Raw genomic sequence first — 24236 nt, 5'->3', positions numbered from 1 at the left:
GTACCATATATCCTACCTTCTATAAAGAGCTTCTGCATTTCACAGGTTTATAATAAGGAATTGTTTTCCTGCTAGTCTACCAAAATACTGAGAAGTCCAGCATTATTGGATAATTATTTACTAGAATAGACTACTGTACAGTTATGAAAATAAAACCTGCAGTACTAGAATCCTAGGGAGCCAGGGAGTAGATTCAGGAATTCTGATATCTTCGGGTTTATTACCTATTTAAAGTTGTGGCCAATTAATCATTTTCATGGGGAAGGTCAAACTTTAGATTAGAAAAAGTAGTCATTTTAATTCAAGGTTGAGGTTTCATCAACTGTCAGGTTTAGGGAAGGAGACAAGAAGAAACAGGTTTAAGAATCAGAGAGATCCTAGAAGAGGGGACAGCAGACAAACTATTCTGTACTGAGCTATCTAGACAGCACACGTTTTTATAATACTATGAAATATCTTCTTGTGATGTTATTTTTTCTGTTTGTTCTGATGTTTTTTCTTTGTCCTTTAGTCACGTTCACTGCAAAGAATGAGTGTAAAGTGAAAACTGCAGGAGCAATGAGCATACATAAAAATGCTTTACAAAAGATTAGACTACAAGGTTTACAACACTAGATGATCTTTCAAATTTCCTGTGGTCCAAAAATTCTCACAACCTTCCACAGATAATATACTATAATTAAGATTAGCTATTCATATTACTTACTGTTTCTTTTAAAAATATTTATGGATATAACTGTGTTTTTCTAAAGGTCTCATTAGTAATACTGAGTCTTGTAAGTCTGGTTCCGTAATAATCTATAATATAACTACTTCCATCTGAAGGTCCAACAATCTAGAAGAGAAAAACATTCAAAATTACTCATCGTATTTATAATTGTCCGTTTTTGCTTTGTTGTGTTTTGTACTGTTATTATTTTTTACAGTGATGTCTTATTTGGTTCCCGTATATTCCTGTTATAAGTGAAACCATCCAATTATAAATTAGAGACATCCTGCAGGGGAGGAGGCGAGAGAGGGATTAGAGGGAGGGAGGGAGGAGCACAGGAGACTGAGGTGATGGTGCACGGGTGCATTGGTGAAGGAAACCATGGAGACTACACCTGAGGGGGTGGGGAAGCAAATATTGTTTAAAAATGAGCAATGATGTAAAAAATAAAAAAAAAAATACAAAAAATAATTTCCCAAGGAAAATAAAAAAAAATTACTCATCTTACAAAAGCTATTTTCACAGTCCTTTGAGTTTACCTTTCTAAATTGTTACTAAAATTATTTAAATAGCAACAAAAATGTAACTCAAACTAAGCCAAGCAAAGAAAGTAATTTAGTAGAAAGTAATTTAGTAGCTTATGTAGGTGAAGAGGATGGAAAGAGTTACAGGAGCCAAGGCCTCAAAGGCTAAATTTTGTGCTGATAAGATCTTTCATCTGGCCTTCCTCCCTCTGCAGGGATGTACTCTCAATTAGTTACCAATAGCTCGAGAGTCTCATCTTTCAAGCTCCATTGCCAATAGAAAGAAAGTAAAATTTCCTTCGTTGGTATTTATATATCATTTCCAGAGAAAGACACTGATTGACCTACCTGGGTTTTAATGCCTATCGCTCGACAAATTACTGCATCCAAGAGAACAGGATTAATATGATTGGGCAGGCCAAGATGAGGTATGTGACTGACACGGAGTGGAAAAGGAAGATAGGGGAAAAAAACTAAAACTAGGTAAGTTTATTACAATCACCTTGTCCACTTAATCACATTTGTGACAATCAATAGAATCTCTACAAATTATCCTTTAAGGTATCAATCTTCAAACTATAGCCTTAAAGGGTACACAGATTTACCAAGGTGTATGTGGTCCAAGAGAGTTTTAAGGGAATCGATTCTGAGATCTTTAATTCCCAAAAATGCTCCTTGTAAAACTGAGCTGCCAGATACACCTGAGGGGGTGTATCCGACATACCATGCTATGCCGGGGCATCCTGCTAGTAGTTCCTTGTTCCACTTCCCTTTCACTGTGACCTTTCTCTAACTTGAACAGTGAAGAATAGTCCCAGCAAAGCACAACTCAAGTCTTATGATGGCACATTGCCTTGCAGTGTAAAAACTTCTGATGTGCTACACAAAAGGATAAATCTGAGACTTAGGGAAATCTCCTTTAATAAAAAGTACAAAAACACATGCTCTGCTACATCTCATTCAAAAGATGCACTTCTAATATTTTTTTTTTATTTAGAAATAATTTGAAACTTGTTTATGCTATTTTGATGGATTACATGTCATAATGAGTATGATGACAACATGGAAATCATACAAAATCTAAAATTTTAATATGATGAATGGAACACTTTTAATATAAAAGTATATTATGTTTTAGGATTAAATTCTATCAAAGAAGAATAGAAATAAAAATTCAAAGAGAAAAAGAAACAATGTAAAATTATAATGGTTAATGAAGGGTTCATTCATGTCTTTTTAAAGTAAATGACATTTAAAATGCTATGGTATTTCTATTCTGTTAGATATGTTTTAAAATTGATATAACAGTTTCATTTAAATATGCCAATATTTGCAAACTAGAAAATATATCCTATGCAACTATTTGAACTTTATGATAGAAAACTAAAATGTCAATTTGAAACGTGAAGAGGGTAGGAAGTTTGTAAAACACTGTTTTTGGGGTTCTATCACCAAAGTCTGAAGAACACCATTGTAGAGCATCATGACTAGAAGTCATGTTTTGCGACTGGATGATGAATCAACAAAGGAAAAGTGAAGCCCAGACAGAAGTATATGAATTCATATGGCAAAAACAAAAACAAAAACAAAAAAACTCCAAATCTGAAATATGTACAAAAATTGAAACTGAACTTTTTTCTATTATCTTTTTCTTTCCACATTATGCCATCTTCCCGACAATTTCATTTACTCTTGTTGAGAAAAAGTACTCAGAAGGTGAAAAGAAGGTATATATATGATTGGATGACCTTTTAATACCATACATTTTCTATTAAGTCAACCCAAGGCTTGCTTGACTTTCTCAGGAAATTGAACTATTCAACTAAAAACTGGTTAGCACACAGATGCTTTCGAATCTTATCAAGTCAGCAGTTAACCTAAAGGAAATTAAGTTGTTTTGATTTTGTTTCTCCTGTCAGGTAGAAAAGACAGTTTCAAAAATCAGTATTATTTCTTGGTTATACATGATCCAATTTTGTATCTAATTTTGCAATCTTACTAGAACATTTCCTTCTCCTCAAACTATGTAATTCTGGTCCTACAGCAACTAGTTCTATCACAGCAACTTCAATCCTCTTTCCAGAGATCAATTCCATCTGGACATGTAATGAAATTCTGGGCAGTCACTAACAGAGACAAATTCAGCGGGGAGCTTATCTGCCCTTAACAAGGTGTATGTATGAGAGGAAACAGGTATTTTTCTGCCTCTGAGTATAATTATATAATGATATGATGCTAACCAAAGGGAACGTAAGTTGGCAAAGAGAAGGAAGGGAAGAAAAGAAGGGAGGAGAGGAAGGAGAAGGGAAAGTAGGAAGAAGGATGAATTTTGATCCTTCATTATGTCCTGTAGTGCCAAATTAACAAAACCTGGAACCACCCTATCTTCAGATAGTTGTTATATGATAGAATAAACTACCATATTTAAAACTAACTTAAGTTGAGCTTTCTGTTAGTTGTCCAATTTAAAGATTAGTTAGTATTAATCCTAAATGACCAACATAAACACCATTGCTTAAGAAATGGTTGGAGTCACCATTTTATCTCCTGAGGAAAACACAGTTATGAGGTTAGTTTCAGAACCAGTGTAAGCTACTCTGACAGAGCATATGTTAAATACACTATTGGTATCCTCAGTTTTCCTGTTTATTTCCCCAACCAATCACATAAATGTTAAATAAAGAATACAGAACAACTTAGTATCTACGAAATGTCCACTAGTTTTTATATGTCATTGTTCTGCATCTAATGAACTACCATTAACTCTCACTCACTTTCTAGTATTGGTAAGACTTAGGGTAACTATATGTTTTGACCTTCTTTTGATCAACAGCATATATTTCCCAGGGCAAGGGTATAGGCTATGTCTTTAACAAACAAACACACTCAGAGACAACTGATAACCTGAGCCTTATTTATCCAAAGAATTTAAACAAGATAAAATCAAAGCCATACTTTTCACTGACATTCAGTTCAAATCAGCAAAAGTTTATGGTTAGCATCCGCATAGTGTTATAGCAGGGGAGTAAGAAAGAATTTTTTCTTAAGAAATTTATGTATGAAAAGTCAAACTTGGTGTGTAGAAGTTAAAAAAAAGGCTAGAATATACAACAGTATATGGCCCAGAGATAAGTAACATATTAAATGTCAAATTAATGAGATCTTATAAACCAGATAAATTTACTTATAAAACTCATATGTTGGAAATTTTTTGTTGGTTTCTGTGAATTTCTGCTGCTTATGTAGTTATTAACATTTTAAGGAAATCTATTTTGTATGTTAATGGGAATTAAAATGAAAGTAATTTCTTCCATGTTGTCTAGAATTTTATAAACTGTCAACAAAGAACCCTGAATCAGCTTCCTTCTAATAACTTTCTACTTTCTAACTCATTTAAATTTCTCCCCTACCTATCCTCATCTTTCTGATCTGTGGCTGCCTTGTCTCTACTTAACAGAATAAACTTTCTTTTCTTTGGATTGGCGCATACACATTAGTGGTTTTGGTATAATTAAAAATGTACAGTGATAAGAGAGGTTTAAGTGTAGTAAAATATTCTCATAATTTTTCCAGTAAAAAAAGTTAAGTTGGGCCTCCCTGGTGGTACAAGGGGTTAAGACACAACCTATGAAGCTATCCATAGCCACTGCAACACGAGTTCGATCCCTGGCCAGGGAGATACCTACATGGCACAGCAGACTTCTCCTAACTTGCCCGCTGCTCCCCTCAGCAGTGAATTTCAATTAATCTGCCTGTTCTGTTCCCCACTCTGTCTCTGGTGAATCCCCTCACCCCCCCCACCTCTGGCCTGTACCTCAGTTCTTGTATGCATAAATAAATAAATCTTTAAAAAAAAAAAGTTAAGTTGTCTAATCCATCCTTCATGATTTATATGAAAATATGTAATACAAAAGAATGAACATTATAAAATCTTATGAATTTTATCTTATGAATACCTGCATACAGTAATTACATACAATAGTTACCTCTAATTGAAAGACTACATGCTATACATACAATGCTGATTTAGATTTTTGTTGAATACACTAAAGAACTGAATTAATGCCATGTATTGCTTCATAATATTTACCACTCATATTACTTGCATCTCTTTAAGAAAAGAAACTTCAAATCTTTATTAACAAATACATAAACTCATGAAACTATGAAATTATTTTTTTCTTATTAAACTTCAGTAAAATTTACTTACTTTATCAATATATGTATTAGACTTTATAGTTGTTTTAGTTCAAAGATGAAATAACTAGACTTTTTTCATAAAGAGGATTTTCCTGGATTTTTGTTATTAGCACTGTGAAGTAAAGTATGTTTTTACAGGTCTTGAGTTCATGCATAATATGTTTCTGGGATTAAAGCCCAATAGAAAAACACTGCTATTCACTGGGGAGTAATATTTAATGGGAATAGAAAAAAATCAGAGATAGGAAAAATGAGGATATAAAGAATAAAAAAATGGTATGAGAAATTGGAAAAATATACTTGGGACAAAAATATTAACCAAGTTTATATACCTATAGTACAAATTTACTTGATTTGCTAAAAAAAAAAAAATCATTCTCCCCTAAAACTATGTTGCCAACATTATATATTAAGGATGTTAAACAATGTATAAAATAAGTCTACACATCTTATTTCACTACCTCTGAAAACTTGAAAGCAGTCTAAAGTGGCCATATCTATTAAAATGCTTCATTTAGGGAAATTTACTGCATAAATTCAAACCTCCCAATTCTAACTCCATAATTTCTTTTTTTTTAAATTAATTTATTTATATAAGCACTGGGTACAGTTAGAGGCGCAGGAGGGTGAGAGAATTCACCAGAGCCAGAGCAGGGAGCAGAGCAGGCAGAAGGACCGAAGTACACTGCTGAGGGGAGCAGCGGGCGGCAGGAGAGGTCTGCGCGCCATGTGGGACCCTCCTCCGGTGGCCGGGGGCAGGCAGGGATTGAACCGTTGCTGCAGAGGCTGCGGGCAGCTTCGCAACCCAGCGCTCAACCACTGCGCCACCGGGGAGGCCCAACTCCATAATTTCTTAATTTGATAGTCTCAATTTCAGATCTCTAAGAAAAGAACATTATGTTCTGAAAAGTTGAGACATACATGAACCAGGAAGCAGTGGGTGAATCAAATCAGTTCTATAATTTTATATAATCAAAGCTACAAAGCAATTATATCACCAAAGAATGAACCAATGTGAAAATACTAACAAGATGGTTGGGTGTCAAAGACACTGAATTATTAAAGAAACATATTAAAGAAACCCAGTAGTACATTAAATTCCTTGGATCTTTATTTAAAGTGAGAAACCCATTTCCAAGCATATGTGCACAAGTACCTTAGCCTCTTCATGCCTGCATGCCTGCCCCACAGTCAGAGAAGGCATGATATTTGGTTAGGCATATGTTTATGAATAAAGACAGAAAAATTCCAACTTTAAAAGCAAATATTTTCCTTGTTTAATTCTGGTATCTTATTGGTCCATATGCTGCCTCCTCCTCACAGTATGGCACCCTCCTCACAGTATGGTACCAAAATCTCCTAGATTATGACTTTCTTTTAAAGTTTAAGGATAACATCAAGCAGACAGAATCAAGGAGTAGAGAAAGAAGAGCAAAACTGATGATCTAAATACATACTGACATACTTGCTGAAGACAGTAGATGCTCCATAAATGCTTACTGAAATGCTGTCTTATGATATTTATTGTGATAAATTAATCTTTTTCTCTAGGAATCCTCACAAGCTAATCACGGTTCAGTATAACTTAACGGAAAACATCTGGTTGCACTTTTAAATGCTCAAGGATAGTATTTTACAAATTATGCCTGCTTTCACACCCACGTCAGCAGGAGAAAATGAAGCTAACACACAGAAACAGAGATAAATTATTAGGAGAATCCTGAACATCATCTGATTGTATGCATTTGGTCCTGCTTGAGGCCTCCCCACTCCTAAATTTTCTATAGAGTGCCAGACATTCCATTTTTCTTTTTGGCTTGAGCTAGATTTCAGTTTCTATAACTTGGAATCAAGAGAATACTACTAGTATTCTACTACAGCACCAGTTCAGTGCAAAAAAAAAAAATCTTTGTTTCATATATATATATTTCATATATATAATATATATATTTTATATATATTTTTTCATATGTAAATATCAGATTTCTATAATGTCTTGTAATAGTAACTGACAATGTGGCTGTGACTATCAGGATTGATTGAGAACCTCAATCCCTGGTAATGATTCACAGTACATATTACAGATTCTGAAGTTATCCAATAAATAAATATCTTTAACTCAGTTGAACTTATATTTACAAATTATATTTAAGGATGGAATCTTTTTTTATATTATCTTCTGTCTTTTAGAACTACTAATCCACAGAGCACAGGTTGTGAATGTTACCAGAAAACAAGCTATAATCTCTTAGATCTGACAGCTAAAGAAAAAAATGAAAAATATACTAGAAGATCACAAAACTCAAATTTGAATGTAAAAGTAGTTTACCTCCTAGACTGAAAGGAACTTACCTGCATTGAAATAAGAATGAAGTCAATTAGGCTCCCAATTCCACAAAACCCTACAGTGCAAAACTTTAACAAACCTAGAAAAGAAGGTAAAATCATTTACAACCTGGAAAGTCATAAATATTAAATTTTTGCATTTCTCAACCATTATATATGACAAATTCTTTATATCAAGAATATATAATTAATACTTTAACAATCAAATCTTCACTTTAAAATGTGAAGTTTAAAGGATGTTCTATATCTTTAAAAGCTGCCAAAAATTTATTAATTCAAAAAAATTTATTAATTCATTTAGCAAATAAACATAAGGAATAACATAAAAACTCAGTACAAATAGGAACTCAGTATCGTCTTACACGATTTCTTAAAAGAAAAGCCCTAAGGAAATAAATCTTTAAATCTCAGTATACCAGAGTTATAGAATATCTTTTACTCTTAAAATCCTTATTTATTCAAGTCTAATACATTATGTGATCCAAATTTTAAAATACATTAAGAATAGAAAGTTTAAATAAATATTGTCAAACCATAGAAAAATAATCAAGAACAAACAGTGATCTTAAGGTTTAAATTGCAAAATTATCAACAAACAACTATGAACCAGAGACACTCTATGGTGGGTGGGAGGGTGGAGAAAGGAGGGCTTGGGGTCAAAATAAGGGGGTTGTGATTGTATGGGGAATATAAAAAATAAAATTTAAATAAAAAAAAAAGATGGGAGGCAAACTATCATTTAATATTCAAAGAAAAAAAAATTGCAAAATTGATTAGTGACCCAGTTACCCTGAGTATATCTTATAGTATTTTCTATGTGTCTCATGTCTATTAGCTCTCTAGACAAAAAATCAACAGTTTCTGAACTACATATACCTCAGTCTTTGGTTCCAACATTAGAGCTAAGGTACTCTAACATAAATGATGATAGAGCAAAGAATCTAGGACATATACAACAATATAACACAAAAATATGATGAAATTAGAAGCAACAGATTGGGGGTGGAGGTGGGATGAGTAATTTGTTCTATATTTAAACCTGAGTTGCTTTCCAGACATCCCATTTGAGATATAAAAATGATATGAAGCAAGGCTCTTCGTGAAAGGGTAGTTTTAAGTATCAACTACAAATAGATGCCAGCTAAAATCATAAGAGTGGATGAGATCACCTCCTGCACACAATTTGCAAATACATAAAAAAGACTGATATATGCAGTTACATTAGATGATTTTTTAAAAAATCTTTCTTAGGATTAGAGATGTAATAGAATGATGTTGTAAATACTAGGATAACATGTTTGTAATAATTTTAAAATTATTTCAATATACAGTACATAAAATTTTCAGTTTTTTTTTCCCCCAAATCACTAATTACCTATATCTTATATTTGTTTACTATCTCTCTCATGGATGCCCTATCAGGGAAGGGTCATTTATCTTTCTGTTTACTTCCAGGTTCTTAGACATAACAAGAGTGCCTGGTACATTTTAGATGCTCGGTAGTTTGTTCAATGAATGGATAGATTTTCTCAGCTTTTCTGTTTCCTAAAGATCCCTATCTTTTCATACATTATCTTACAAAATAACTTCCTTCATTATTTTTTCATTAGTTGCATATTATTATTGTTGCTTAAGAAACTTTCTGTTCACTCATATTTCTAAATGAGATGCACCTCTCTTCTCATAGAATTTTAGTGTAAATTTAGAAAATTAGTTTTCTTTCCTCAATTTGTGTATAAAAAGAATATTAAGAATGGTCCCCAAAAAGTTTATCTTTACCTGCTACTCTAAGAAGAAAAAAATAAATATGTCAGAGCCTTTGTTTTTGGTATGCCCTTTTCTCCTTGTAACTTCTTCGGAGTTTTCCTAACCTGCCTGTCTAAAACAGTCAGTCACTATACACCACAACCCAAGCATCTATTGCATCTTCCTTAATTCCTACATAGTGCTGATCAGAAATCTGTAACAGCCTCATTCATTCTTTGGCTCATTCATTCTCTGTTTTCCTGAAATAGAACTTTAGGTTCTATTATAACTAACTTTAAATTTTTAAAGGTCAGGACAGGTCAATTCCTTAAACAGTACCTGACAGACAGTAAGGGCTTGATAAATATTTGTTTATGACTACCGAAAATCTAGAAACAATCTAAACATCTAACAGGGTGGAATAGTCCTCAAAATTAAGTTACATCTAACAGTAGAAAACTATGCAGACAACAATGATTAAAAATGATTAACAAATATTGTTTAAAAGTGAACAATGATGTAAAAAAATAAAAAATTAAAAAATGATTAGAACAGCATTTAAGCAATGATGTAAAATACATTTATTGGCAACTTATTGGTAATGTGCTAACACTCAAACAGAGAACAATTACGAGTTCATTAAAATCTAGGTACTCTGCTGCTGAACCCCTTCTTAAGGGGTTAAGAAAAATGATAATGAGTGCTTCCTGTTCAGATAAAATATTAGATAAGGGGAATGACATATGCGTTTGGAACTTTGGGTAAATGCTATATACTCTTGGGGTAGGACACATTTAAAGAAATACTATAGAACAGATCTAAGATATTTAGGCATTTAAGGAATTTATAAATATGGTGACAGACAACACATTTCCCTGTTTAATACTGAAGATATATCATTCAACACTTAATTACTTAAAAAGAGCAGGTTTCACATCTGCCTGATTTACATTATTTATTCTGTTTATAATCAGTATTAAGGAAGTATTTTTAAAAGCTATAAATATTAAGGGGGTTGCAATTGTATGGGGATTATAAAAATAAAATTAAAAAAAAAGTAAAAAAAAAATGCTTTTCATAACCAAGACTGAAAAAGATTATAAGAAAAACAGAACCTTAGTTCTATTATAACTATTTTCATATCATTTGACTGACTTAAGAATTTTTTATTTTATTTTATTTATTTTTTTTAAAGATTTATTTATTTATTTATTTATATACGCACTGGGTACAGTCAGAAGCACGGGCGGATGAGAATTCACCAGAGCCAGAGCAGGGAACAGAACAGGCCGACTGACAAAATACACTGCTGAGGGGAGCAGCGGGTGCTGCAGGGGAAGTCTGCGAGCCATGTGGGACCCTCGCCAGCAGCCAGGGATCGAACCAGCACTGCAGAGGCTATGGGCAGCTTCGCAGCCCAGCGCTCAACCACTGCACCACCAGGGAAGGCCCCTTAAGAATTTTTTAAATGGGAGTAATCATTTCAATTGAAAAATACCAAAAATTCCTTAACCTTGGATTCTTAGTGAAACCTCACAACATTTAAATTTAGGAAATTTACAAGTATTATAATTTTACATTTTAAGACAAGATTAGTTGATGATCAGATTTACTGAAATATACTGCTAAGGGGGGCAGCAGGTGAGACAAAAGAGGTCTGCTTCTCTGTATGTGGGTTAGCTCCCTGGCCAGGGATTGAACTCAGGTCATCACAGTGATAGCGCTGAGACTTAACCCCTAGGCTACAAGGGAGGCCCCCCCAATTTTTTTAATATTAGAAATCTTTCTAAAAAGTATATATGGTCCCATCCTCTTAAAGAGAACATAAAGAAAATGTGAGGTTTAAGGCAGAAGGCTTCAGATGTATTCTAAACATCACCATGTCATTTTGCTTTCTTATTATGAATCTAGTTGCCCCATCTATGTCTGTCCATCCATTCATCCATCCATCCATCCACCCACCATATAAAAAGAACGTTAAATGAAATGATCAGCTCAGAGTTCTGTTCATTACATGATTTTCCTTTGTGTATGGAAAGGTAGGTTACTCTAACAAAAGGTGTGAAACTTCAGTTGCACTATCACTCAAGCCAAGACTACTGCATCATGAGCTTTCAGCCCCTGCCACCAGTCTTTCTCCATTTTAAGCCATTTCCCACAATTCTCAAATTTCATGTTCCTGAAATATAAATCTAACCATGATACTCCTCTGCTTACAAACATTTATGGTCAAAGGGTAAAGTTCAGACTCCACAGCAAGACACTCCAAGCCTCACCTCAAGCCACCTCTGCAGTCATGTCATCTTCTGCCACCATCTTGTCGACACCATTGGCTAAATATTTTGCCATTCTCTTAACACACATGCTCTTTCATGTCCTGTGTTTTTGCACATGCTGTTCCCTGTAATGCCCTACATCTCTGTAATTTGTTCACTCTTCAAAACCTAGTGCAAATGTTACTCAACTAAGAGGTATTCTCTCACACCTCAAAGCTAACAAAATTAGTTCATTTTCTGTGTTCTCAGCATTGTTATGGTTTTGTAATAGTGCTATATTATAAACTGTTCTACCAACATATTTATTTTCTTTTATCCAACATGTGATCATCATTATTGCCATTAATTACTTATCAGGTAGTAATCATTGAACAGATGTCTCCTAATGGAATAAATTTATATGTTCATACATATATATGTACATATGTATATATATATAACTTATTTTAAACTTTGACTTCTATTTATGACCTTTTAAGACTGAGTTCCAGATAAGACTGTCAGAAACATGCTTTCCACCAATCTCACAGTGAAGATTCCACTTTGATTTCTGGAGGTAGCAATAAGGAAAGAATAAGATTAGCTTTGCTAGTGGGAAAGCAAAGCATTCAAAAACTTTAAATTTGCTCAGTAAAAGGCTAATATAGAACCAGAATACCACGGAAAATAAAACATGATCTCTTGAGCCAAAAAGTCTGGGTTCAGATTTGGGTCACTAGCTGAGTGTCCTTGGGTAAATCTCTTAATCTCATGACAATTTCCCTATCCATAAAATAAGGATGACAACAATAAAGTAAGGCTTGGAGAGTCAGTAAATCCCTTATCCTCTCTGGGGATAATTCGCCTACCAGTTAAGAAGATTTAAAGAGGACGAGAAACTCAGAGAGATATAGGGCTTAAATAAGGGCAGACAAGTCAAAGTATTGTTCAAACAAAAGCTATCATCAAATGTAAACAATTTTTAGTAATGACGATAAATTTACCATCATTATTAGTCAGGAGGAAGGTATAGGAAGTTTGCTAAAGGTAATGTTAGGCTCCATACCAGATTATGCTGGTTGCCATAGTTCAAACCCGTTTCTCCTAAAAAAGCAGTTTCTACTCCCAAAGCAACAATGACAGAGGTTGAAGTAGGAGGAAAATATTTTTTGAAGGGATAGGCATTTTTGAAATAAAATATTCATGGAAAAGCCACTGTGTGCCCAGAACTAGCAACAACAGCTCAAATCTATTGTCTGAATTAAGGGCCTACACTATTTTGAGCAGGTTTTTTTTCATGAAGACAAAAATACAGGAAGTCAGTATTACTTACGTTAGCTTTATACTCACTGAAGAACAGTAACTATTCAACTACAGTTACAGAACTTGAAAATATTAATAGTATGCAGAGGCTAAATCTGTAAGAATACAAATATTTAAGGAAAAGTTTCACAAGGTTTTTTTTAATAGACTTTTTAAAAAAAGATTTATTTATTTATTTATACAAGTATTGGGTACAGTCAGAAGCGCAGGAGGGTAAGAGAATTCATCAGAGCCAGAGTGGGGAGCAGAACAGGCAGACTGATGAAGTACACTGCTGAAGGGAGCAGTGGGCGCTGCAGGAGAGGTCTGTGTGCCATGTGGGACCCTTGCCAGCGGCCAGGGATAGAACCGGTGCTGCAGAGGCTGCGGGCAGCTTCACAGCCCAGTGCTCAACCGCTGCACCACTGGGGAGGCCCCCCCCCCCTTTTTCAATGAAACATACTTACCCAAGGCAGGGTATCCCAGGTAAAATCGATCTGCTCCCAACCATCCAAGAAAAAGAGAGAGTGCAACTGCTACTTTGTATGAATAGCCATTTCTGCACAAAATTAGAACCTGAGTGTCACGCATATATTTCTAACAGGTAAACAACTTTAGAAAACAAAACAAGTAATTACTATTTGTTAATTGATTCATTCACCTATTCAATCACTACTTTTTGGGTGCCACTGCATGCCAGGCACTATTCTAGGCTACTGGGATGAATGAACAAAGATCCCTGTCCCTACTTACAATCTAGAGGCAGCAAACAATAAACATAAACATTTTAAAAGTAAATCATATATTAGAAAATCATTATATGAAAAAAAAAATGTACAGGGTGTATAGGAAATCCAGTATGCTAGGGCTCCAAGAAGGGCTATACAAATGGGATGGTATGTGTAGGCCTCATGAAAAGGTGGTATTTGAACAAAGAACTGAGCATGGTAGTGAGTTAGCAATGCCACATCTCTGTGAGATGAGTGTCTAAGGCAAAAGAAATTGCTGTAGCAAGGCAACATACCTGACACGTTTAAGGTCTATTAAGAAATTCACTGTAGAGTGGAGTGAAAATGGGAAGTATAGACGATATCAGAAACTTAACAAGGACAAGGAGAGTTGATCATGCAGGTCCTTGGATATCACTGAAAAGAGTCTGCTTTTTTTCTGAGAGGGTAACTTACTGCAGGGTTTTAGGTAGGGGTGTGATATGATCTCATTTAGATTTTTAAATAATCACTCTAGCTGTTGTGCTAAAAATAGACTATAGGGTAGTATTTGTGAGCCACTGTCAGAATAATGTTGTATATACAAACTACCCTAAAACTCAGAGGTTTACAACAATTAGCACTTATTCTCATACTTGAAAATTGTGACTGGCTGTGGTTCAGATGCTGAGATGCTTCTTCAGGTTGAACTTGGCTGAGCTTAGGTTGCAGATTCTGATCCACTCAGTTTCACTTAAGTATTTCTACATTCCAGGCTGAAGGTACAGCAGCTACTGGGTTAAGTTCTTTTCAGGACATACCAGCAAAGTACAATGGGAAAGTTAAGCCCCACAAGCACATTTAAGTCTTTGCTTAACCTCACACCTGCTAAATTATATAGGCCAAATCAAATCAAACCCAGAATCATTGAAGTGGGAAGTATACACTGCCCACTTGACAGGGACTGAGAGGGATACACTTGCTGAACAAATTCAAACCACCACAGGGGCAAGCAGTGTGAAGACTATTCTAGTCATCCAGGTGAGAAATAGAAGTGGTATGACCTGGAATAATAACAAAAGAAACAGTGAGAAGTGATCAGACTCTGGATATACTCTGAAGTCAACCAACTGGATATTTCTGTTATATTAGATTTAGGATATGAATAAAAGAAAGAAGTAATGATAATGCCAAACAATTCTCCTAAGTAACTAGAGGGATGAAGGTAGCATTAACTGTGTTGGGGAAGGCTGAGGATGGATTAAGCCTTGGAAAGATGACCTGTATTTCAGCATTGGATATGTGAGTTTGAGATGTCTGTGAGATATTCAGGTGAAGTTGTCCAAAAAACATCTAAGTATGGGTTTTGGGAGAGAAGTCTGGGATGAACATAAAATTAGAGAGTTACAAGGACATAGGAAGTATTAAAGCCTTGAGACTGCTATGTGAGTATAGTGAGAAAAAATTCACAGACTAAACCCTGAAATACTCTAGCATTAAAATATCTTGTTGAAGGAAAAAATGAGAAAGGAGACAGAGAAGGTATTAATAAGAGTGTGGTATCCTGGAAGACAAGTAAAGACAGTGTGTTAAGAACATAGAGATCAACAGTGCAAATTATTTTGAATGTTTAGGCAGAAATACCAATCTATAAATTTGAAAATGGACTAAACTATATCTAAGTACTTTGGAAATAATTCATTTTAACACTTTTTACCTTACTAATAGGAGATCTTGTAACTCCAAAAGTTTAAGTGACTGGCTTAGGATTACACCGCCAGATGGACTCTAATGCCCTTTATTAATTCAGTTTAGTAGGGCCAAAAGAGAGACACTAAGAGAAATTTCTAAGAATGCTAGTAACTTACAGAAACAGTTGAATAGTAGTTATTTCTTGATAAAATTGCAAATAGGTGTTATCAAATAAAATGCAACAACATATAGTTAAAAGGTAAAAATACAACACCAGCAATTAATAAAAATGGGTAAAACTAAATCATGTTTTTTTACAAAAAGCAGAGCAAAGAATAGTAATATTAGCTCTACTACAGCAAAAATTAAAAGCAAACTCAGTAAGTGCTATAAACAGAACATTCCCAACAAAATAGTCATTTGTCTTAATATCCCTTCATCATTCATATCTATTTCAAAGAGTAAAACCAAGTTTCAAAATGCTCTTAGTGTACAATTAATCATTAACATCTTTTCAAATATTCAGGCACACAATCTTTTATTTGCATTCTAGAACTCTCCCAAGTTTTGAAAACCAATTTTTTTCATTACTTATTTGGTAGCATAAATGGACTGAATTGACATAGCATGAGGCAATTTATAGTTGTCACCCCAAACAGTGAACCACTAAGCTTTTATATGTTGTTAAATTGTATTTATAAAGTAATATGAGCACTTAAGAGACTTTTGTGACAAGCAAAAAGATGAAAGTTATATTAGTGCATGATCTTTCCCACAAATAAACTTTTTTTTTTTGTTTAAATTGTCTCTTAATACCTCCAACAAAGATTTTTTTTTTTTAATAGAGGCATGTTTTATTTATTTATTTGTTTGTTTGCTTGTTTTTTTTGTTTATACATGCACTGGGTACAGTCAGAAGCGCAGGAGGGTGAGAGAATTCATCGGAGCCAGAGCGGGGAGCAGAGCAGGCAGAGGGACCGAAATACACTGCTGAGGGGAGCAGCGGGTGGCAGGAGAGGTGTGCGCGCCATGTGGGACCCTCCTCGGGTGGCCAGAGAGCAGCCGGGGATCGAACCAGCGCCGCAGAGGCCGCGGGCAGCTTCGCAACCCAACGCTCAACCGCTGCGCCACCGGGGAGGCCCTCCCACAAATAAACTTTGTATCTCTTCATGCCATGTAATCAAGATAAAACATAAGCAAGAAACACAAAATCTAGCTTCAATAAATGTACTTACACATTTCGGCAGGATATGGGCTTGAGAAAACCAACTTCATTTCCAGTAAAATGTATTTCATTACCACCATAATCCTTGCAAGTTATGTTGGGTGCTGGAAAACACAGAACTGAAGGGAGAAAAGGGCAAGATACAATCATATTTTTCTGTAGGAAACCATGTAATTTTTTTTGAGACTAGAAAAGCATGTAAGAAACCATATCCCAAAATAATATCTGACATGAGATCTAGATAGGAAAAGCTACTATATATATGCATCATTTAAAAAAATTTTTTCTTTTTAATTTTTGTGTAGAACTGGGGTATAGGCCAGAACAGGCAGATTTAATGAAATATACTGTTAAGGGGAAAAGCAGGCAAGACAGGGGAGGTCTGCTGTGCCATATGTGGGTAAGCAGCCTGGCTGGAGATCAAACTCAAGCCATAGAAGTGATAGCACTGAGACTTAACCCCAACGCCACCAAGAGGCCCATACTATATATATCTTGTATATCTTATATATGCAAGGTAAAGATGACATGATGTAGTAGTCTCAACATAAAATATAACATGAATTTAAAATTGCCACATTAGAAAAAGGAACTCTGCTACACTGCTGGTAGGAATGCAAACTGGTCCAACCACCATGGAAAGCTGTATGGAGATTCCTCAAACTACTGAAAATGGAGATACCATATGACTTAGGAATTCCACTCCTAGGAATCTACCCAAAGGACACAAAAACATTAATTCAAAAGGATGCCTGCACCCATATGTTTATTGCAGCACAAGTTTTAATAAGTGATAAATGAAAACCAACCAAATGTCCAAAAATAGATGACTGGATCAAGAAGATATGGTATATATACACAATGGAATACTATTCAGCAATCAAAAAAGATAAATTCATGTGATTCACAGCAACTTGGATAGAGCTGAAAGGGATGTGACATAAGTCAGAAGGAAAAAGAAAAATATCAGATGGTTTCACTTATAGGAGGAATACTGAAGAACCAAATAAGGGATCAAGAAAAAAAATAACAAGAAACCCCAAAATTAACAGGCAACAATAAATCAGTGACATTCTAAAGGGATGGAGAGAGGTATCAAAACACGGGAGGATACAAGGGACTATGGTGATGGTGCACTGGTGAATTGGTGATGGGAATTTTACGGGGACTATACCTGAAAGGAGAAAGCAAATATTGTATAAAAATGAACAATGATGTAAAACATAAAAATAATTTCAAAAATCCTGAAATGAAAAAAAAAATGGCCACATTGGGTTAGATGACTCATGACTCATCTAGTTGAATCTCTTGCCTCTGACAAAGGTGACAGGTCAGGCTTACACAATATTAAAGCCCTTCACTTCATCTCTAGGTAAAGAATACGTCTCTAATTTTTGTTGGAAAGTCATTGGGTAATTTATTAAATTTTACATGGCCTTATTTTGTATTTTCAGCTTATATCAATTTGTAATAATGGTTGCCCAAAACTAAGTTTCTATTATTTGTTCTAAATGTATGTTTCTAGGATTTGATGCAGTATATTAATTCAGAACATAGTAAATTTTGATATTTTGATTTGGATACCGTAAGATAGTAGTAAGAGGAAGTAACTCTTGTAGAATTTCCTATGGGCCAGTAAGTACTATCCTGATACCTTTATCATTTCATAGTGTCAAGAACATGAACTTTGGAATGAGAATGATCGTGGGTGTATTGCCTCTTTCAGAATCTTGGAATCTTGTACAGTACTGAAATTACCTACATTTTAGGACAATGGGGATTAAATATGATATAAAGTGCCTACCACAAGGAACAGCATATAGTAGTCAGTCAATAAATGTTAGTGCTTTTTCCTCCTTCACCATTTCAGAGTAAAAGGGTAGTTCTAACAAATGTTTATGTGTGTTTTGCTTCAATAACTAGATTTTTTTTTAAACATATACATAGAACTCTGTATAATAATCTAAGTAAAAAGCAGAGACCTCAGAGTTTTGTTGAGAGAAATGGTATTTATTTTCTGTCTTTATACTTAAGATTTCCAGCAAATCATTGTCCTTTTTTAGGCCAGAGTAGTACAGGCTTTTTAAACTTTTCTGAATTGATAGTTCAGTCTACATTACCCGTAGTAATTTTTTTATTCAAATATGTAGAACAACTAAGTTCTTGCACTAAAAGTCGCATATCCAATACAACTGAGAACCATTTAAGCAAGAAAAATAGTAATAAAATTAAAGGAAGGAAAGTGAAGAAATAATTATCTAAGAAATACAAAGGGAAGATACTAATTGAGTCACAAATTTAGCTCAGAACTTCCTTGTGATTAAGGCAAAAAGCTTTACAGAGCCATTATGATATAATCGGAAAAAAACATAGCAATTCACCTCTTAAACTACTGCAGGAAATTTGGGTTTGTTCATGACACGAGGGAAACAACACAATAAAGCAGGTCCTCAGAATGAAATATTACAAAACAATAGATGCTGTTTACATAACTATTTCTTATACTGACTCCAGATAAAAGTAAGGAAATGACACTAAGATCTACTAAGAGAAGGGGCAAAAGTTAACAGATGTAGCTATGAAAATATTGATGCAAATCAAAATCATTACCACACTATTTTCATACTTAGGAGGTACCTAAGTATATTTTGTTAAGTATATAATATGGGCGACATCCCCTACCTGCACCTTTTGTGAACTAATACATTACAAATTCTTTTTGAATAATTGAAAATCTAACTAAAGAACTATCTTCATATAATACAGGTTGGTAAATAAAGGCATCAAGAAAGGTATATAAACTCGTCTTAAAGATTTGAAAAAATGAACGAAAATATAAACTTCCACATTTATATAACTATGAGAGTAAGATTCTTCTTTTTAAAATTAAATAGTAACAATTGCTAACAAGTTATCTAATTTTAAGTTGTTCTAGAAACTGAAAAACTTAAAAAAACATTGTTTTTTGTGATCATACATTAAGAAATAATTAATGTGTAAGAAATTATTTTAAAGAACATGTTTCTGGAAGTCTTACCATGAGCAGTGTAGTTTGTACAGTTAACTGGTTCTTGGGTAGCATCATTTATTTTTGGATCTTTACAAATATATGTAAGAAAAGTCAAGGAAATATGAACTACTTTCCAACATAAACATTATTGTCTTTAATAGCTCGTTTATGTATTCAAAGACAGGCTGCTATGTATCCAAATAAACAAGGACAAACATACTTTTATGGTACTAAGTAATATCTGAACATTAATTTATTACAGGGAAAGTGTATTAACTTAAATATATAGTGGAAATTCCAGGAGATGCCATCCTTAAAGAACACCAGACATTGACAAGCACAAACAATACATGACAATTTCAGTTAAAAAAAAAAAATCAGTTTCCTGTGGAGCCCCAAGTATTGCCACATGCATAATTCCATGAAACAAATAATCCTCTGACAGAGTTAGTTCAGAAAGTTTGTCCACTGTAGTTTTTGAGTCACTATTCAAAAAAAAAAACTCATTTTAATGGTAGAAGTAACATTTTCCCTCTATTATCACCTTAGAGTCCTATATGCTCAGCGACTTTTCTCAAGCACAGCTTTTCATAACGCTCAATTAATTTCTTCAAGAAAACTACCTAGGCGTTTTTGCAAAACCAAGACTCAACTTAATAGGTCTATCATTCTCAAATTCCAAGTATTCAGCCAATCAGAGTTTTTCTGTAATAATCTGATAATGGCTGCTTCTCCCCAGCTAAAATAAAAATAACTGTAGGACAGAATTTTCTTAATTTTAAGTATTTCTTTCGCTTTCATTATCTGTCTCCCATTATTAGATTTTTGGGGTGTGTTCCACAATTTGCATACAACTGCTATCTAATTTTGCACAAATCTGAATGTAATTACCACTTCTTCTCATTCTGTTAGGGGGAAAAAGGATGTCCCAAAGCTAATTCCATATAGGCTTTGTGGACTCAACCCCCACCCTAGGTCAAAGTCAAAGACACTGCGAACTCCAAATCCCATCATCACCAAAGGGAAGGTGGCTGGGACCTGAGGGTGGGGTTAAGCAGCCACGTGGATACAAAAGGCAGAAACGTGGGCTTTGGGGATCCCCCATTTTTGGGCTCTCCGCCAGCTCGCAGCGTCTGGCCAGCTCTGAGAGTGACTTTGGGTTTCCAGGTCGTGGGATCGGGTAGGACGCATTAAAGACTTTATTTCCCTATTTTCTCCCTGAGTTGTACATTTTCCTTATTTCCTTTTCTCTTGTAAATAAACCTTTTATTAACCTTTTGTGTGTGTGTGTGTAGTAGAGTATTCATAAGTCCCTTTAAAGCACGCGGGTGAGGAACCCGTTTAATATCGGGGCTGCTCTATAACAATTCCTCCCATTATCAAAGTTGTGTTAAATAAACAGATCCACTCAACCCCTTAGGCCTGCTTTCTCATCTGTAAACACATAGCTAACATATAGTTCCTACTGTTATAGGACAGGGAGAGGGGCAGCCCAAAACCCCGCCAACCTGCCTATTCTAAATGGGTTCTGCCATCAGCCGCATCAACACAAAACATAGGAGACTTTAATGAAAAGGAACTTTAGTAAAACTAGGAAACAATACAGGTAAGGCAAAGAATCTAGTTTCTAAATCAAGCACCCAAAGTTACCCATCCCCTCGTGGGTAAAAGTCCATCCAAATGGGATTGGCCCAGAGCAAGGCCCCAAGGCCTGCCACAAGTCTAAAGCATCTTCCAGTGGGGACCCACAGAAAAGGGTCACAAACAACCGGACAAGCCCGGAAGGAAAAGAGCAAAATCAACATCAAGATAAAAGCTGCCATTGTCACCTCCCCATGGGTCTCACCCACATCTCTGTCACCCAGTCTACAACCAAAAGACAAGCGCAGTTTCTTCACGTGTCTCTAGGCTCCATGTGCCTCCTCCAGGTCTCCTGGCTCCATCCTGCTTCCTACCTCAGTCTCTTCTTCAGCTTCTCCTCTTCCTGCTCAGCTCCACCCTCCCTTGGGTGGGGCAGGGAACCTCCCCCTTTCCTGGGGACCACCCTGTTACACTACTATGTGCTAGGCAACATGTAAGTAATTTACCTATCTGAGTAATTTAAACATCTGAAAACTTTAAGTTGGTATCACTGCTATCTACATATTTCCTCAGAAAACAAAAGTTCCAATAAAGTGCCCAAGGTTACAAACTGCAGCAGGAATTTGCCCCATGGCACCTGGTATCTCTAGAAACTTGAGGATGACATTATGTAACACATGCACATCTAATGGTGAACGGAACACCCACACTGGCTATTTCGTTATTAAAGACTTATTTGTCTCTTCCCAAGTCAGCAAACTTCCAGGGTCGAGCCTAACAATTTTTTGCATCACTAGTGCCTTACGTAGGGGCTGGAACACTTCAGGATTTGTGGAACAAATAAGCCCACCAATTTAAGAGAAAAAAATGTGTACCGGAGAGGAAGCACAACGACCAGTAAAACCCAAGGAAACAACACAGGGTGGCCCTGATCTTCCGATCCCCCATGTCTCTACACCTCCCAGGATCCCTCGGTCACAGAAGCCAAAGGTCACCGTTCCCTCCATCACTACCCCAGCCCGCGGAGAGGGCCGACCCACTAGCGCCTGCAAATCTACCTTGCCCCCCAGGGGGGGCTCCTCACAGAGGATATTGTCCCACTTTGAGGTCCTCGCATTTAAGCGTCTCCTCGCCCCCGATGGCGGCGGTAGCGGCAGCTCCCCACGGTCCCGTGGTGGCTGACACGAACCACAGGAGACCCATGAGCTGGGCGGCCACGACCTCCGGAACAACCGGCCCAAAGGGCCAGGCGGCCGCCATGCTGGGGACCCGCGTGTCCCCCAGTACTTCCGGCTCCGGTTTCGACTAAGCGTGGGCGGGAGACGAGCGGAGGGAGCCGGCTCTTAAAGGGGCCGCGCGTTGCTGGAGGCCGTTTCCCCGGTTCGCGGGCCGCTGGAGTCGACTGGGAAAGCTTTGCTTCCTCTTCGCTAACCGGAAGAGAGGAGCCGCCCGCCTTCGCTTCGCTCGCGACCTAACGCCTCAGCGTGTCTCCCGTGTGGTAGCGCTCCGGCAGCTCGCGGCGCCTCGATAGACGCGTTACACACAGTCTCCGTCAGTACTGGTAGGATTTGGGTTTACACTTTACGTCCGGCCCAAAGACGCCGGGAAGCACGTTGGTCTTGGTCACCTGGTGGCCGCGGCGGGGGAGCAGCGGGGGTTGCGCGGTTCCAGAATGTGCTTTTACTGATGACAAAATGTCTCCCCTGGTACCGGGGAGAAGGGAGGATGGCTCCCGCTGGAGCTGAAGGACGCGCGCGCAAAGCTAGGCCTTGATTTTTGACAGTGGGTGGTTCGATGAGGGAAAGGCCTGCGCCGGGGCCTGCACCGCGGGAGCCGAGCTCACGGCCACGCTGCTGGGGACGTGGAAGTTTCTGTCTCCCCGTCTCTCTGAGCTGGTTCTGAAAGTTGTGTAGTGAGGAGATTTTATCCTGAGCGGAATGTGTGCTTTCGCCAAGTGTGACCCGCTTGAGAATATTACTGCATTTAGTTTCTTACAGCGTTGTTCATTTTTGCACAGTATTTGATTTCTCCCCTCTGGTGCAGACACCCGTGAGCCATCCCCCACCCCAAACCCACCCTTTTTTTTTTTTTTTTTTTTTTGGTTACAAGTCTTAATTTTTAATTTTTCTCCTCTAACGTAACAATATTTTTAATTTGCTGCTGCTTCATCTAAACTGCCCAGACTTTGAAGAATTGCATTATGGAGTCCTTCTCAAACTTTAGGGAGCATCAGTCACGTGGAGGTTTTGCTAAAACGTGCAAGGGTGATTTCTGGTGGCGTGACGTGTAGAGCCGACACTGTAATTCTAACAAATTCCCTAGGATGATCTTATCCCTCCTCCAGGGTGCATACTCTGGGAACACTGGCATTGTGTTTGATGAGAAGTATTTTGGGATGGAGGAAGTGAAACGGTGCAGTAATAATTAGTAAATTATTAATAATGTACTGATAATAATTACTAGAAATGTTGTACACTTTCAATTTTTTAAAGCAGTTTTTTATTTAAAATATTTGTGACTACTGGTTTAAGTATAGGAAATTTGAAAATTAGTTTAATTTTTAAATTTTTCTGTTTTAAATAGAGTTCTCTTTTTTCGTGTTTTCTTTTCTCCTACTTTCCCACCCTGCTTTTCTTCCTCGTTCTTTACTGTTCTATTTATAAAATTACTTAATGCATATTTATTATGTGCCCAGCATTAGATGAGAGAGACCCTGGAGACTAAAACAATGAAGAAACAAGAGCCCACAATTAAGCAGTTAACGTTTGTTGTGGGGAAAAGACAGTTTAAATATGACTTAATTGTTACAGAAGTCCAAACTAGGTAAACACAAGTGTTTTGATTAAGATGTTTCCTACAAACAGTGCAGGGCAATGCAATATTTTTGTCACTAGCATTAGTGTAATTGAAAATCCAGGTCAACCTGCATCATCGTTGTT

General features: G+C 36.3%; 1 protein-coding gene across 1 annotated transcript; it reads right to left on the bottom strand.

The window, feature by feature from the left end:
- Window positions 1–724: 724 nt before the first annotated feature.
- TM2D1 (TM2 domain containing 1) lies at window positions 725–22560 on the bottom strand (the record flags this gene model as incomplete). The annotated part of the gene is made up of 6 exons (XM_084243327.1): window positions 22382–22560; window positions 19744–19817; window positions 16717–16825; window positions 13550–13641; window positions 7786–7859; window positions 725–835 (listed from the first exon to the last, which is right to left on the bottom strand). Exons 1-6 carry the CDS (start codon window positions 22555–22557, stop codon window positions 725–727), a joined length of 636 nt encoding a protein of 211 aa, XP_084099453.1. The 5' UTR covers window positions 22558–22560.
- Between the last annotated feature and the right edge of the window lie 1676 nt (window positions 22561–24236).

The sequence above is a fragment of the Talpa europaea genome (assembly GCF_964194135.1).
Source record: "Talpa europaea genome assembly, chromosome: 9".
Lineage (NCBI taxonomy): Eukaryota > Metazoa > Chordata > Mammalia > Eulipotyphla > Talpidae > Talpa > Talpa europaea.
Note: the sequence above shows the minus strand (reverse complement) of the source record. Positions and strands in the feature narration are given on the sequence as shown.